Source organism: Oncorhynchus tshawytscha, linkage group LG15 (genome assembly GCF_018296145.1).
Source record: "Oncorhynchus tshawytscha isolate Ot180627B linkage group LG15, Otsh_v2.0, whole genome shotgun sequence".
Lineage (NCBI taxonomy): Eukaryota > Metazoa > Chordata > Actinopteri > Salmoniformes > Salmonidae > Oncorhynchus > Oncorhynchus tshawytscha.
Window position 1 is genome coordinate 9,557,085 of NC_056443.1, and position 16,470 is coordinate 9,573,554.

A 16,470-nucleotide genomic window follows, 5' to 3' on the forward strand; every position below is an offset into this window, starting at 1 on the left:
AAAGCGATGGTGGGTGATTTGCAGAAATGAAGCGCTGAGTGATATTTCAGGGTTCTATCTGGGTTACTGGGTCTGTGTGTGGTTCAGTGTGGTTCAGCCTCAGACATCATCTCTCTCTCTCTCTCTCTCTCTCTCTCTCTCTCTCTCTCTCTCTATATATATATATATATATATATATATATATATATATATATATATATAATCTCCCTCTCTCTCTCTGTCGCATCCTACGTGAACTATTCAAGCTATGTAACTGTGTCTTTCCAGGGACCATATGGCACCAAGCTAGGTCTAGGACACTGTGAGCCTGCAGTGTCATCTCGGTTATAGTCCACACGACCACGTGATCAGTGGAAAACACCGTAACCCGACTGATCTTTCTCTCTATTTAGTATTCTCTTCATCCTTTTTTTACTCTCTCTGTCCATCCTCGCTTCTCTGTTGTATTCCTCTGTTGACCCATGTTTTTCCTCACCATTCCTATCCCTGTGGTGGTGTTCTCGATCCATCTCTCTCCTTTATCCCCCATGTGGTCTCTCCATCTCTCCTCTTCAAAGAGCACTGGCTTACTCAGTTCACATGGGATACTCACAGTGGTATAGGACATGCTATGTCCTTGTGAGACTTGATGCTTTGATAAAGCCAGAGATGCATTATATACAATATAATACATATGATGGCAAATACCAAAGGCATTATTAATCATTTATAAATCACCTGTTATAAATAAATAGTCAACAACTTCTAAATGTCTTCACTCATTTTTATTCATGTTTTTACTTCTCCCTGGCTGACCCGAGAGGTGTGATGGAACTACATGCTGGAACCGGCTAGACTTAAGTTTCCTACCCTTAATGAAAGAGCACTACCCACCCAGATCTCTTTTCTTTACAGGGAGGGAGGAAGGAATACAACAAGAAGTTAAAAAAAACGTTTTAAAAAAAAAACTTTACCCCTAGTCTCCTCTTGTGATTATTTAATCTCAGATGGAGTTTTCCGTGGGCCCATCTCTCCATGCCCCATCGAGACATGGAAGAGACCACGGTGGCGTGTAGGGTGAACGACTTGTAACATGGCGGAAACACTGTATAAACTGTAGTCTAAACCCAGCCAGCTAGCTAGCTCAACCACCCATTTCATTTTTTTTGTTGTGCTAAACACACTTGCATTTACAGCAGTGGGGTGAGGGAAGCTAGGTCCATAAGGGGAAACCAACCAACCCACAGCCCACAGCTTCACAGTAGAACAGAGTATGAGTGAGGAGGCTACTGTGCAGCTGTTTAATAAACAACATCCATGGTTTAAGTTGCAAAGAGAAGCAAACTACACAGTTTGCAGCTGGAATTACTATTAGAGGCTATTTCAAAGGGGTTGGCGCTGCCTCTGAACTGACCTGAAACACAGAGTTGGAGGGAGGGAGGAAAACTGGGTGAGATTAGGAGGTCAGAGCTTTAAAATCATACAGATTGACTTAGTTAATTGCAGGCATTATGTGAGCTACAAACCCGACGGTGCCTTGAATTTTTGCCTCTATACTGGAGTGTCTTGCAGTCCTCAACACACTCATGCATTATTTTTGTGCTCACCCTAGGAGCAGAAGAGCTGTAAGAGGACTGGAATGCATGTCCTGCAACAGCCTTCTCTTCCATGCCTGGCATGTGAAATATGGGTTATGTCAGCCAACACGTACACCATCTGTAGTCAATGCGCAACCTCTGAATCTGAAACACCCTGGTGCCACAACACTTGGGATCTCTAGCAATATCACTGTCATATTGTTAGACCCATAGAGATTCTATGATTTACTTGTGCATTTTGTTTTTCATGTATATGTAATGGTATGGTTAGGCCATCCTTAGACCAGGGGTTCTCAAAGTTTTGGGACCCCTTTGGTGAAAGCAAATTCATCAGGGACCCCCTCATAATCAGAGCACAAGTGAGTGAGCTAAAACAAAAAATAGCATACAAGGAGTTCTACAATGACTTTGGCAGTGCATGTCAGGACGAACCCAGTCTTGGGCAATGGGAAATAACATTTTAAGGCACATTTCCTGCAATTCTACACATTTTGCCATGAGGCAGAGATAGAACCTTGCAGTTTTAAAGTTTACATTACAGTGCATTTTTGTTATTATTTTTTTATTGGGGAATTACAAGAAGTATTGAGTTGACAAATGTGATAATTGGTGGAGTACTGTGGATATCAATATCCCTATGAGCCTCCCAGGCCTTTGTTGCCCAGGGTTAACTGCACTCAGAGACATACAAATGGTATCCACAAGTTCAGGACTCTGGGGAACTAGGTAACGGGCCTTATTGCCAAAATCCCGAAGTATCCCTTTAAGAACATATATCGTAGATTCATAATATAATTGAATCTCTTCTTGTTTATTTATTTAAGTAGGCGAGTCAGTTAAGAACAAATTCTTATTTACAATGACGGCCTATCCCAGCCAAGCCTAACCCGGACGACTCTGGGCCAATTGTGCGCCGCCCCATGGGACTCCCAATCACGGCCGGTTGTGGTACAGTTTGGAATCAAACCATGTTTGTAGTGACGCCTCTAGCACTGAGATGCAGTGTCTTAGACCGCTGCACCACTCAGAAGCCTATAGGCCTATCTTCTCCATTGATGGAGACCATGAGACATGGTAGGCAACCCTTTGACAAGGCCTACAATTTGACAAGGCCTACAACATATTGGCCTTTTTCTCGCTCTCTCACTCAGACTGTCTGCCTGTCTGGCATAAATCTAACTAGCCTACTGCATCAGGCTCACATCTACCGATCCAATGACAAGGCAGTATTCCACAACTCACGAATAGCAAAGCGCTCATGTATGTATTCATAGAGCCTCACAGTGGAGGTGTCATAATACCCATAAAACCTAGCGGTCAAACAGGGAAACGGTTCCAATCATTTATCCACCATTCATTTCCCCCTAGGGGATTTTAGAAACACTTCAACTAAGGGCTGTGTTTCTTGTAGGCTTACCCTGGCATGAAGTTTTGATAAATATGTAAATCCCGGTCGGACAAGGTGACTTTAATTAATATATTTGTCACTATTTACTCTCCGATTCTAAATGCTAATTAGCATCACAGTAGACATCATGCAAAACTACAAATCCCTGCAAGCTCCCGCATGTCATTTCTAGCTAACACCTTTACAAACAGGCACTGTGTCAATTTAAAACTTGCACAAGACATTTCACAGAATTGTCCATTAAAATAAATGTTGCCAATTTATTGTTTACTACATTTAGCTAACGTTAGATAGTTAATGAAGAGATTCTTACCTTTGCCTCAATTTGGAAGTTTCATCCAGAACATCATGACATTTGTAGTTCTTTATGATAGCCACATTAGCAGCTGATTAGCATTTCATTTTTGGGTGGTAAATACAGGTGAATATATTGATAAAAGTCACCTTGTCCAAGCGAGATTTGCACGGTCATCAAAACATCACACCAGGGTAAGCCTACAGGAAACACAGCCCTTATTTTACATTTTTCTAAGGGTGCATTCGTAAGTTCACTCTGGAGTGCCAGAGAGTGTTCAGTGTGATCTGGGCGTTCGTAAATTCAGAGTGTTGTCAGATTGTCCATTCGTAAATTCAGAGCGTTTCGCTGATCCTACTGTTCTGATCTCACAATGGCAGTCAAGCACCCAAGCTAACTGGCTAAAGTTGGCTAGCTTGCTAGCTACTTCCAGACATAAATGGCAGAACACGTCACTCTGACCATTTTCTCGCCCTAGAAGAGCTGGTTAGGCTGTTTTCATGTTATCCAGAGCGTTGGTGACTGTAACTGTGCTGCTGGCTACAATTGAATTATGCTTTTTTTGTTATTCTGCGCTCTGGCACACTCTGATGAGAGTGCTCCAGAGGGAATTTACGAGCGCACCCTAAAATCCACGATGGGAAAAATGAATGGTGGAAAAACAATTGGAAACATTTCCCTGTTTGACTGCTAGGTTTTATGGGTATTATGACTCATACTGTGGTACTCTATTTCATCCATGTATTCATTATGGCTTTGTGGGACTCTGAGTCCTTTTTTTTTTCTCTCAGTTTGTTTACGTCATTCGGTTTTACTACAAACCCCACAATGCAAAGCTCCTTCTCCTCTCAATCCACTATGAAGATACAGTAGCCGCTCTCTCTCCTGCAATCTGAACAATGACTTCAGAGCAGAGGAAAGGATTTCAATAGCCTAGAATGCGTTATACAGCACGAAATATCTGCATTGAGCTGCTGTTCTCACAAATTACTTTAATGTACCAATCGTAAATATGTGGATACCTACAGAACACGAGAAATACGGCGTCGGTAAGTTTATTGGTTATATGTTTTAGTTTATTGGTTATATGTTTTAAAAATGCGGCGCTCTCGTTTACACCAAAAAAATGTAATTAGTTTCAATCTAATAGGGAATATGCTGCTGTTTCATTTTGTTACACACTATCAACATAACGACGACCACTTGTCTTTTATCTTGTAGTTTACTAACGGTTACTAACGCGTGCTTATTTCATAGGCACCACCACTTCCACGCATTTCACGAGTCTTTGCTCTTTCCATGCATTTGTAGGCTATAGGCTATGAATACATTATGGTTTTACAGCTATAAAAATGAACGCGCCACGCATGACTCGGGGCAATGGAACCTCCGTGATCAGTGCATCTCTTTGCACTCTGTGCCCGCTTAATCGCTTTGTTGGTTGTTGTTACATTGTGTCTGATAAATGAATGGTAGCAAACAAAATACGATACTCTGTGCAAAGCATTTATTTAGCACTTTATATGCGTGTATTGTGTTTACTCCTCATTGAAAATAAAATAAAGTGTCGATACGTTTTTTAAAAAACAACGTTCGAATGGAACATTGTTTGTGTTTTTGGTATTTGGAAATTCCACTGAACCTTCAACCTTGTTTATCTAGTCTCTCTCAGTGAAAATAGGGAGTGAAGCTGACCTCCTAGTGTGCATTGTTCTGAGCGGCATTGGGTGTCATCGCCACAGATTAAACGTTGAAGTGAAGCAAACACAATGCGAGTGAAATATATGCTATGGGATTCAAAAATAGTGCTATAATATCAAATCGAAGTGGGGGATATTCACTGTGCGCCCACATTCTGTCAAAACATCCTATTGAGATGCGTTCCCTTATTGACCAAAACCAGTGTTGCAAAGCATATTTATTGGTTGAAGGAGTGCATGTTTGGGATGCTTTATTCATCCCCTAACTGCTTGAAATCTCACCATTACAGAAATATTGCCATATTGTGTTATGTAGGCCTATCAGTCACACCTCTAGGTGCCTGAAGGCCTACCTTGTCTTGACCTGAAATCATGGGAACACAGTGATTCACTGAACCAGAAACTGGCCTCTGCCCTGTATCTGTTACAATTGGTTTTTGGTCACTAACTGGCCCTGCTCTTTTTTCCCCGGGTGTGTGCATGTTTTTCTTCCCTCCCTGTCACAACTGAGCTAAGAAGCCTTTGGTACTGTATCATTTAAAGACTCAAGTTAGAACCCGGCGCTTGCGGTTCAATGCATTGCCTCATTTCACAATTTCAACCTCTTTCTAAGTTCAGTCCATGGAGACAGGTGGGAGGAGGGTTGTATAACATTCAATGTATTCTCAGTGCTTAAAATGCCTTCATTGTCTTAAATTGCAAGTGAGGCTTTAAGTGGATTAAGCAGTTTGATCCTATTTTCAATAAGACTCTTTTAATTAGCTCAGATTTAGAGCCTGTGGTTGGGTAGTAAGGGGACTTCCTCCCTATGACGGTGGTGATTCTGGAGAAGAAAGACTGTTTCCTTCTTGTGCAACTCTGGTCATAAGCCCGCTGTTGTCTTTAAGTGGACCAAGAAGCAACAACACTACGTTGAGTAAATGTCGTGATTTGTCAATGTTTTGTAACTCAGGTTAAGCTTATGCACACATTGTTTGAAAATGGACAAAGAGTGCAAAAGCAGCATACAGCAAATGACATTTGGATATATGTTAATGATGTAGAGAGATGTTTGATGGATGTGAAGACATAGCCCTATGTAGAAGTACTGTAGTTGATCGTTGGTTGTTTGTTTGGATGCTTTGGGCTGCTTTGTAGGTTAAGTGGAGAAATCTGCGGAGTTCAGAGAAGACCATGTGTTTTCATCATCAAGACTCGCTCCCTTGTTTATAAATTCCTTCTGCCTATCGGTACACAGGGTGCTCCTTCCATTGAAGAGGTTTTCACTGTGTTTACCTTTTACTGAAACAGATAGTTGAGGTAAACATGCATTTAGGCCTTTCAGTATGTTTTCCTGCGTCTTTAAAGTCCTCGTCACCATGGTTTTGAATGAGAAAAAAAAAAATCAAAAATAGAATGCAGACATTCATTCGTTTGATTCAAAAGGATCCCGGCGCGCGGAACACATTGCTATTCTACAGCTATATGACGCCCAACCAGCTAATTACCCTCTGTGATCATCATTGATCACGATCACTCACTGAGGCTCAACAGAGAATGTTATTTGAGAATATTCATGTTTCAGTGAAACAGCTGTCTTCAAAACCCTGGTTTTAACCGTTTCACCCCCGGGGTCTTTAGTCTCAAGATGTATGGATGTCCATTATGTCTTTGATGTTCCAGTGGCATTGATATAGTAGCCGGCTGTATTTGAATATGATTGATATAGTATGCACTGCAAATGTGATATCCTTGAGGTCCTGTCAGTGAACATTTTAACCCCCTTTAAACTAGGGCTGGCTTCCCAAAATGGGTTGAGGTTCTTGGATCCTTGGTGCGAACCATTTGATCTCTCGCCACAGAGTGAAATTTAGAATTCCAGCTTTTAATTGGGAGGTATTGGGCTTTGATGTTGATTTGCCTTATGCATGGGAGGAGAGCCAAGGAGGAGGAGCGCCCTCTATCTATCTACCATTGATGAAATATGAATGTCCAGCAGAGGAAGACAGTGCAGCATTAAGACTCCTATTAGTACACCATTTAAGTGACTACAGGTTTGTAACCATAAGCAGGGGTGCTGTAAAATTGGATTCCTAATGGACATTGAGGCTACGGTGGCATTGCATTCTGCCAAGAGGAGAGATTTTCATAGCAAAGAGGGTTGGAATGTATTTCAGTTAAACATGAGGTGGGAATTTGAATAAAAATGTGTACATTGAGAAAGGATGGTAGACGAATGGAATAGCAGAACTGAATGTGGGGAATATTTTCACTGGAATTCCCACCTTTGGAAAAATCCACTGCATCTGGTTCCATTTGAATGCTGGAATCCTGGAATTTTCAGTGGATTATCCACCATCAGTTAAACACACAACAGCTAAACAATGTAGCTTCACAGCCTTGGAGAGAGAACATTGCCTCTGTTTCGGGAGATTGTATTTGCTGCACATGGTCTTAAATGATGATTAACAGGAAGAGAAGGGGCCTTTCTCTCCTTGTTAAGACTGATATTGCAGCCAATCAAGCATGTCATTGCTCATCATAATTTAATGAGCTGCGTTAGATCGTGTGAGTGTGTGTAATGAATATAATTTTCCAGCGAGCATTCTAACAAAATACTTTATATTTAGCATATAACCACGGCCTGGTGTTTACTTTTATAATCTCAATGTTTACCCACAGCAGCCTATGGAAACACATAAATAATCCTCAACATATAAACACCCTCAAGCGAATGATAGAATAACAGAATGGAGCGGTTGGATAGTGAAGAGCTGCCCTTGAATGGCCCTGGCCCTTGTGCAATGCATGTAGTAGAGTGGAGGAGTTTGAGGCCTGCTATGTAGTGGGGGTCTGTGTCAGGCCTGGGGCTGTCCTTCTCCCCTGGCTGCTGTCGCCTGCCCCCCTCTGGGGAGGATGTCACTGGGCCGAGGGGTGGGTGGCGGGCCCTGCCTGGCGGCGTGTGTCAGGAGGCCTTATTGTTGGACGTACCCACCCTACGCAACACCCCCTACCCCCGTGGGATTAGCAGGTTGTTTGGCAGGGTGAACGGGGCCTGTGGTCCCATTCCTTCATTATATTACACACCCTTGCCTCCTTAATGAACACCGCCCCGGGGCACAGGGAGGCGTGGCCCCACAACGCCACCCCAGCTTGTAATTGCTTCTTCATCCGCTCCCCTCTGCTGTCTTCATCCATTAGGCTTCATCTACTAGCCGCGGCCGGGCCAACACAGGCAATCATTTAGGGATGATGATCGCTGGAGGGAGTTGCCCTAGTCAATATTGGAACTCCCTGGTGAATTAGACAGGCACAGTGGGATCAGAGAGAGAGATAGCGAGAGGGGGGAGGAAGGGAGAGGGATGGGGAAAGGGAGGGAAAGAGGGAGCTAAACCTCTGACATGTTAGCCTAGCTGGTGTGAAAGGTAGACAGGGGCAACTAGCCATGTATATTTTATTCCTCCGCTCCAACAAAATATTTTTGTGTTTATTTACAATGACAATCATGCACAACACTTTATCAATTTAACATGGTTGGTGAATACTAGACTGGATTGAAAGATGCTGCTTTTAGCCTGTTTGTGCTATCCCATTACTGCAGCTCTATTTACTTTCAGTTGAAAAGACAAGAAATGTCACTCTATTCCATTTATTATATAAAAACACACAGAAAAAAACGCTGCTACTTTCCGGGTCTTATTTCTTACAAAATCAGCATGTTGACCTTTTCACCCCCTGTGGCGATGCAGCCTAACAACTGGACTGAGAGGGCATCACTATAGCTACATACTGTACATAGTACATGCATGTATGTCCTATTAATGTATTACTTAATGTACATTAAAATGACACTACTGTAAAATAGATATATTTAAAGGACAGTGCTGTGAAATAGATATATTTAAAAGCCAGGGTTTAAAAAAAGGGGTGATATTAGCCTATTCATTGTTCTGCTTCCCCTCTGAGTGATTTCATGTATTCCTTTCAGGCCTATAGGGCCTACTTATTGAACTGGACCCTATATTTAAACCATACTGATAAAAATCCTACTTTAGGTACATTGTAAGGAAGTAGCCTTCCAATTCCAGAGGTCTATCTACTGTATGGTCACCGTGGTTTCCCTGATACCAATCTGTGAACCCAGTAAGAGGTTAATGGGGCGTGTTCTATTATGAATTCCCAGGTCACGCTCATCAACACTGCGACAGTGGAGGTGGGGGGAGGGGGGGGAAAGAAATGACAGGCTGTCACCAGCGTTGTCAGAAACGAATGCTATATTCGAGACGACAATCATTGGGATTGATGTGTGAAAGGAACTATTGATGCGTTTTGAGTTTTTAGTGCACATGCTCATTTTTAAAAGGGGCAAAAAAGAACAGATTCCCTAAGAAATTGATTTCCTGGGGGGGTTGAGTTATATAGTGTCCAATGGCTGTGTAATCTCAGTCTTGCTGTATCGATCATGGGCTCTGCTTGTGTCTCAAAATGGCACCTTATTCCCTTTAAAGTGCAATACTGTTGACTAGAGCTCTATGTGCACTATAAAGGGAATATGGTACCATTTGGGTCGCAGCAGCCATTGAGACTCTGTGACCCACACAACACACCAGTCACCGTCTGAGAACCTCTTGTCCTCAGTTATTAAAAGGAACAATAAGAGGTATGTTATTCATACATTATTAATGCTTTATAATGAATTGTTATTGTTGTGGTTGCGTTGTGGTTGAACCAGGCTTTTATGTGCGGTGATGCTTGTGTTAGAGGTGTTAATACATTAATGAATGCCTAATAAAATGGGTTGTTGTGGTTGGTTGTACGAAGGTTGAACCAGCCCTTTCTATGCAGTGATGGTCCTGGTTGTGTTCGAGGCCATCGAGAAGGCTCTCTCCTCTTGGCAGGCAGAAAACATGTCAGTGTCAGGAGTGGGCTGGGAGTGGGCTGTTTGCAGAGATTGGAGGTTACTCTCCCCCATATCTTCTTATCTCTCTCTCTCTCTCTCTCCTACTCTCTCTCTCTCTCCTACTCTCTCTCTCTCATTCTGCCTGTCTCTCTTTTCTCTTTCTCTCTCTGTCTGTTGATCTGTCTGTCGGGTGGTTCTCTCTGTCTGTTGATCTGTCTGTCGGGTGGTTCTCTCTGTCTGTTGATCTGTCTGTCGGGTGGTTCTCTCTGTCTGTTGATCTGTCTGTCGGGTGGTTCTCTCTGTCTGTTGATCTGTCTGTCGGGTGGTTCTCTCTGTCTGTTGATCTGTCTGTCGGGTGGTTCTCTCTGTCTGTTGATCTGTCTGTCGGGTGGTTCTCTCTGTCTCTATCTCTCTTTGTTATTTTCTATCTTTACCCACCGCTCTCCATATCCGTCTTTCCATCTGTCTTTTTTTATCTGCTCTCCTCCCATTTGTCTATTTCGCTCCCCCTCTTTTGTCTCTTTCACTCCTTCTGTTTGTCCATTCTTCCTCCTCCCCAGACACTTCCGTAATGTTGTTGTGGTCTCTCTAGGGCAGAGAAACAGACAGAGCGACTGAGGATGGTAAAGTAGTAAAACCTCACTGGCTCTCTGTGTCGTGTCTACCTCTTCCACTATCTCTATGCATTTACCTACAGTATGTCCCTGTCTCCCCATTCGGCTCCCCAAATTAATATGGATGATCATATCTGGGCATGGAGCATGTTGCTGCTGCTATCACAAGACACACAAAGGCTTCCGTTGAGTACAGAACCCCACCACTGAGCTGGTGCCTGGCCACAATTAATTTAGGTGTTCATCTACATGAAAGAGATAGAGATCACTACCACCACAGTTGGTTGTAATCAAAGCGTATAGAACACTGTCTCTGTCTGTGTCCCAATTAAATGACACCCTATTCCCTATGTAGTGCACTACTTTTGACCAGAACCCTATGGGTCCCCTAGGATACCATTTGCGACGCACAAAGTCTCTCTTTCTGGGTTGTGTTTTGTGTTGGTAAAGTACAATGTATCAGGCCAGATGGCTTTAATGTTTCCCTGGCTCTCCATGTCCTTGGCTCCTGTTTTGTCTGTGTTGTTGAAGGGTGATGTTTGAATGCTGCTCTGGCTCGGAAAAGCAGAAAGTATGATCCATCGTCGTGGTATGATTGTACTCTAGGCTGTTCTGCTTGCCCAGCTCTCATCACTCTTTCATGTGAGTGATAATGATGTCTCTCTCTCTCTCTCTCTCTCTAAGCATCACAACTATTATTTTACCCTGCTGATTTAAAACTCTTCCCTCTCCCTGTCGCACGTACAGTATGAATAAATATATTTGGCTGCCAGTGTTTCACTTGATACTACCTGAGCTGCTAGTGAGGTGTTAGAATTCCATTCCATTAGATCAATTCACACAACACACAATATACTGTGTTAGTTTTCCGTTCACGTCACTTGCATGCACACACACACACACCACATGAATCAGCTCGATGCGGCTGGGCAGATGATGGTTTGACCTTGGCTGCTGTAAGCCATCATCTTACCTGTCAGTGTGTGTGTGTGTGTGTGTGTGTGTGTGTTAGAGGTCGACCGAATATGATTTTTCAATGCCGAGGACCAGAAAAGCCGATACCGATTAATTGGCCGTTTTTTGTGTGTGTTTTTTTTTTAATGTATTTGTGATAATGACAATTACAACAATACTGAATGAACACTTATTTTAACTTAATATAATACATCAATAAAATCAATTTAGCCTCAAATAAATAATGAAACATGTTCAATTTGGTTTAAATAATGCATAAACAAAGTGTTGGAGAAGAAAGTAAAAGTGCAATATGTGCTATGTAAGAAAGCGTTTCAGTTCCTTGCTCAGAACATGAAAACATATGAAAGCTGGTGGTTCCTTTTAACACGAGTGTTCAATATTCCCAGGTAAGTTTTAGGTTGTAGTTATTATAGAAATTATAGGACTATTTTTAAAATTTTTAATTTAATTTTTTTATTTCACCTTTATTTAACCAGGTAGGCTAGTTGAGAACAAGTTCTCATTTGCAACTGCGACCTGGCCAAGATAAAGCGTAGCAAATCGACACATACAACAACAAAGAGTTACACATGGAATAAACTAAACATACAGTCAATAATACAGTAGAACAAAAGAAAACGAAAAAAAAGAAAGTATATATACAATGAGTGCAAATGAGGTAAGTTAAGGAAATAAATAGGCCATGGTGGCGAAGTAATTACAATATAGCAATTAAACACTGGAATGGTAGATCGGCAGAAGATGAATGTGCAGGTAGAGATACTGGGGTGCAAAGGAGCAAAATATATAAATACCAGTATGGGGATGAGGTAGGTAGATAGATGGGCTGTTTACAGATGGGCTATGTACAGGTGCAGTGATCTGTAAGCTGCTCTGACAGCTGGTGCTTAAAGCTAGTGAGGGAGATGTGAGTCTCCAGCTTCAGAGATTTTTGCAATTCGTTCCAGTCATGGGCTGCAGAGAACTGGAAGGAAAGACGACCAAAGGAGGAATTGGCTTTGGGGGTGACCAGTGAGATATACCTGCTGGAGCGCATTTTCCCTCTATACCAGTTGTATTTAATTAACCGTTGACTATTGGATGTTCTTATAGTCATTTTAGTATTGCCAGTGTAACAGTATAGCTTCCGTCCCTCTCCTCGCTCCTCCCTGGGCTCGAACCAGCAACACAACGACAACAGCTACCACATCGAAGCAGCGTTACCCATGCAGAGCAAGGGAACCAACCACCCCAAGGCTCAGAGCGAGTAGCGTGCGCTAACTAGCCAGCCATTTCACTTCGGTTACACCAGCCTCATCTCGGGAGTTGATAGGCTTGAAGTCATAAACAGCGCAATGCTTGACGCACAACGAAGAGCTGCTGGCAAAACGCACAAGAGTGCTGTTTGAATCAATGTTTACCCGCCTGCTTCTGCCTACCACCGCTCAGTCAGATACTTAGATACTTGTATGCTTGTATGCTCAGTCAGATTATATGCAACACAGGACACACTAGATAATATCTAGTAATATCATCAGCCATGTGTAGTTAACTAGTGATTATGATTGATTGTTTTTTATAAGATAAGTTTAATGCTAGCTAGCAACTTACCTTGGTTTACTGCATTTGCGTAACAGGCAGTCTCTTTGTGGAGTGCAAGGAGTGAGAGGCAGGTCGTTATTGCATTGGACTAGTTAACTGTAAGGTTGCAAGGGTTGGATCCCCCGAGCCGACAAGGTGAAAATCTGTCGTTCTGCCCCTGAACGAGGCAGTTAACCCACTGTTTCTAGGCCATTATTGAAAATAAGAATGTGTTCTTAACTGACTTGCCAAGTTAAATAAAGATTAAATAAAAGGTGTAAAAATAAAATATATGTTTTTTTATTTTAAAAATCGGCAAATCGGCGCCCAAATATACAGATTTCCGATTGTTATGAAAACTTGAAATCAGCCCTAATTAATCAGCCATTCCGATTAATCAGTCGACCTCTAGTGTGTGTGTGTGTGTGTGTGTGTGTGTGTGTGTGTGATCTGTTTCCTTGCCCTGCCTGGTTCAGGGTTTGGCTCAACACACACACACAACCACAAAGCACACACACATCCTCCCTCAGGTCCTTTATATCCTGTCTTGGACATCCACAGACAAGCCAGTTTAACTTCATGTTAGTTTGACATTCAAAGGGGTTTTATTGTAATTCACTGTTGGTCCATGGCTGTTTTTCACCCAGCGAAAAGCTGAGTGGGTATTTAGACCAATTGAAAATCATTTTATCCTGGTGCGTTGGTTGAAATGGCTTCGTTCTCCTTAAAGTGAGTAGGCTACACACATGGTACTTAACAATCTACATAGGTTGTTCTGTCACACTCGTTGATGGAAGGATCGGATGAAGGCGCAGCGTACTTAGAGTTCCACATGTTTAATAAATATGCAACTCACCAAAAACAATACAGAAGGAAACTAAACGTGATGTTCTGGGCTGCTCACAGGCAGCTACACAAAAACAAGACCCCACAAACAACAGGGGGGAAATGGCTGGCTAAATATGATCCCCAATCAGAGACAACGATAGACATCTGCCTCTGATTGGGAACCATACCAGGCCAACAAAGAAATAGAAAACATAGATTGCCCACCCTAGTCACACCATGACTTAACCAAATAGAGAATGAAAAGGATCTCTAAGGTCAGGGCGTGACATGTTCAATGTTCCCAGTTGGCTTCGAAGAGACCAGAATAGAATAACAGTGTATTCTGCCATATTCCCAGTCACCTTGCCATGGTTAAATGTGGTGGTTCACACTTTCAGTTTCATACGAATGATACCATCTATCCATTGTTTCTGGTTAGGGTAGGTTTTAATATTCACAGTGAGTCCGACATCTATACACTTTATGAAAAACAACGTTTCAGTGTATTAATCCAAATTATTTTCGCAAGTTACCCAGAACATATCCCAGTTCATGTGATCAAAACAATCCTTAAGTGTGGATTGCGATTGGTCAGCCCGTCGTTGAATAGTCCTTAGCACGGGTACAACCTGTTTGAGTTTCTGCCTATATGAAGGGAAGAGCAAAATGGAGTCATGATCAGATTTGCCCCGAAAAGAGGGCGGGGGAGGGCCTTGTAAGCATGTCGGTTTGTTAGCTGTGGTCGAGTGTTTTACCCACGCGAGTACAGTCAATATGTTGATAGAACTTCGGCAGCCTAGTCCTCAAATTTGCAATGAGTCGTTAAACAATGAGTCGTTAATCATGAAACACACACCTCTGTCCTTCTGCTTCCCGGAAGAGATATTTATTCCTGTCTGTGCGATGAACTGAGAATCCTTCTGGCTGGATTGATTTCGACAGAATAGACAGAGAGACATGTTTCCGTGAAACAAAGTATGTTACAGGCCCTGATGTCTTTCTGGAAAGAAATCCTTGCCCTGAGCTCGTCAACTTTGTTATCGAAAGACTGAACATCAGCAAGTAATATACTCGGAAGCGATGGGTGGTGTGCTAAGTCAAACCAGCAGGCCGCTCTGAGTGCCTCTCCTCCACCTCCGCGATGGCCTCTGGAATCCGTTTAATATCCCTGGGGAGAGCGAACAAAGGATCTGCTTCGGGGAAGTCGTATTCCTGGTCGTAATGATGTTAGTTCTGGTAAGTTACCGCCGCTCTGATATCCAATAGTTCTTCCCGGCTGTATGTAATGACACAAAACATTTCCTGAGCTAATAATGTAAAAAAGAATACATTAAAAAAATGAAATACCGCAAAGTTTCGTAAGAGGTAGTCAGATGCCATCTCCGTCGGTGCCAGGTTCCTCCAATCCTCAATGGGTGTTCCATGCCATTTTGGGAATTTCAGATTCTCTCCGACTGCCTAATTTTTATTTTGGAGATTGTTAGTTCTTAAAGATGATCTTATAAAAAAATATTTTCTAAATACTTTGTCTGGTTTTAGTCATTTAGGTTTAAGCTGAAAACGTTTTACCATCCCGAAAAGTATTGATATTGTCACTGGGTGGTAGAGGTTTTGCCTAAAAGAGTCTGTGTTTAATTTATTGAGTTGACTATACCGCCGACTGTTACCCACTCCACTTAGTCTCCTACTTAACCTGTCTTTTGGAGCTTTTTTCTGTCTGAATGTTTATCCAACTAAACAGAAAGCCTTTAAACCATTAAGGCGGAAACCAGAATTCTGTTAGGCTTTTCCTGAATAATAATAACCCGGTTCTCTCTCAAGTTGTTTGTCTGGGGACGCTGTCTTCTCTTCCTCCTCCTTCTCATCATTGATTGAATGGGGCCTTTTTTGCATTCTTTCAGCATCAACACCAAAGGTTGGCATTGCAAAGCATTCTGGGATGCCCCTTTGTTTCCTGGCCTTTTTACTGGCTGTGAGGATTCCTTCGATTTATTCATTAGGCAGCTTTTGTATCCTTGTCATTTAACAGTCTTTGTGTTACTCAACCATGACCTATTAATTTCAAAGCAAGAGTGGATTGTTTGCTGAATATTTTCTTTTATGAGTAAGAAGTAACTTATTGAGTAAGAAGTAACTTATTCAGCAGTGGCTGACCCAGACATCCCTGTCTGGCCTCCAGTATTAGTAAATACTGTACTGAGTTGCCTCTGGTCTGGCATTTCACGTTTATACAGTATGTGGAGTGAGGGTGTAGTCTAGATCACATCTCTGTACTGTGCATATCTGATGAAGAATCTAACATGACACTTTCTTTTCACAAGGTAACTACACCAAAAAGAAGCTGCCACAGTCCGGCCTGTTATGATATTGCATATCTCTCAGACAGGTTACAGTCCAGTTCAAACGAACCTCAGACTGGAGTCATTCCTAGGGCTGGTGTCTCTTACACTTCACTTCCCGACCGATGGGCCACTGAAACCAACTGCAGTGGGACGGCTGCTAGTGAAGTGGCCCGCTTTGCCCACAAGCCCTTAACCCCACGACCCCTTTCCTCTCTCTCATTCCTTTTCATCTCCACCTGGTCCCTTTATTTGACTCCTTCACTTCCCCTCAGGGGTGAACATTTACTCC

General features: G+C 42.4%; 1 protein-coding gene across 6 annotated transcripts in view; it reads left to right on the plus strand.

Annotated features, from left to right (window-relative positions):
• Positions 1-4,145: 4,145 nt before the first annotated feature.
• Positions 4,146-16,470, plus strand: part of LOC112215044 (dedicator of cytokinesis protein 4-like) — a 143,209-nt gene continuing 130,884 nt past the window's right edge. For all 6 annotated transcript variants that reach the window (XM_042298076.1, XM_042298080.1, XM_042298079.1 and 3 more), the window contains exon 1: positions 4,146-4,329. In XM_042298076.1, the coding sequence (XP_042154010.1) occupies positions 4,293-4,329 (37 nt within the window). In that variant the 5' untranslated portion in view covers positions 4,146-4,292. The remainder of the gene's footprint in view (positions 4,330-16,470) is intronic.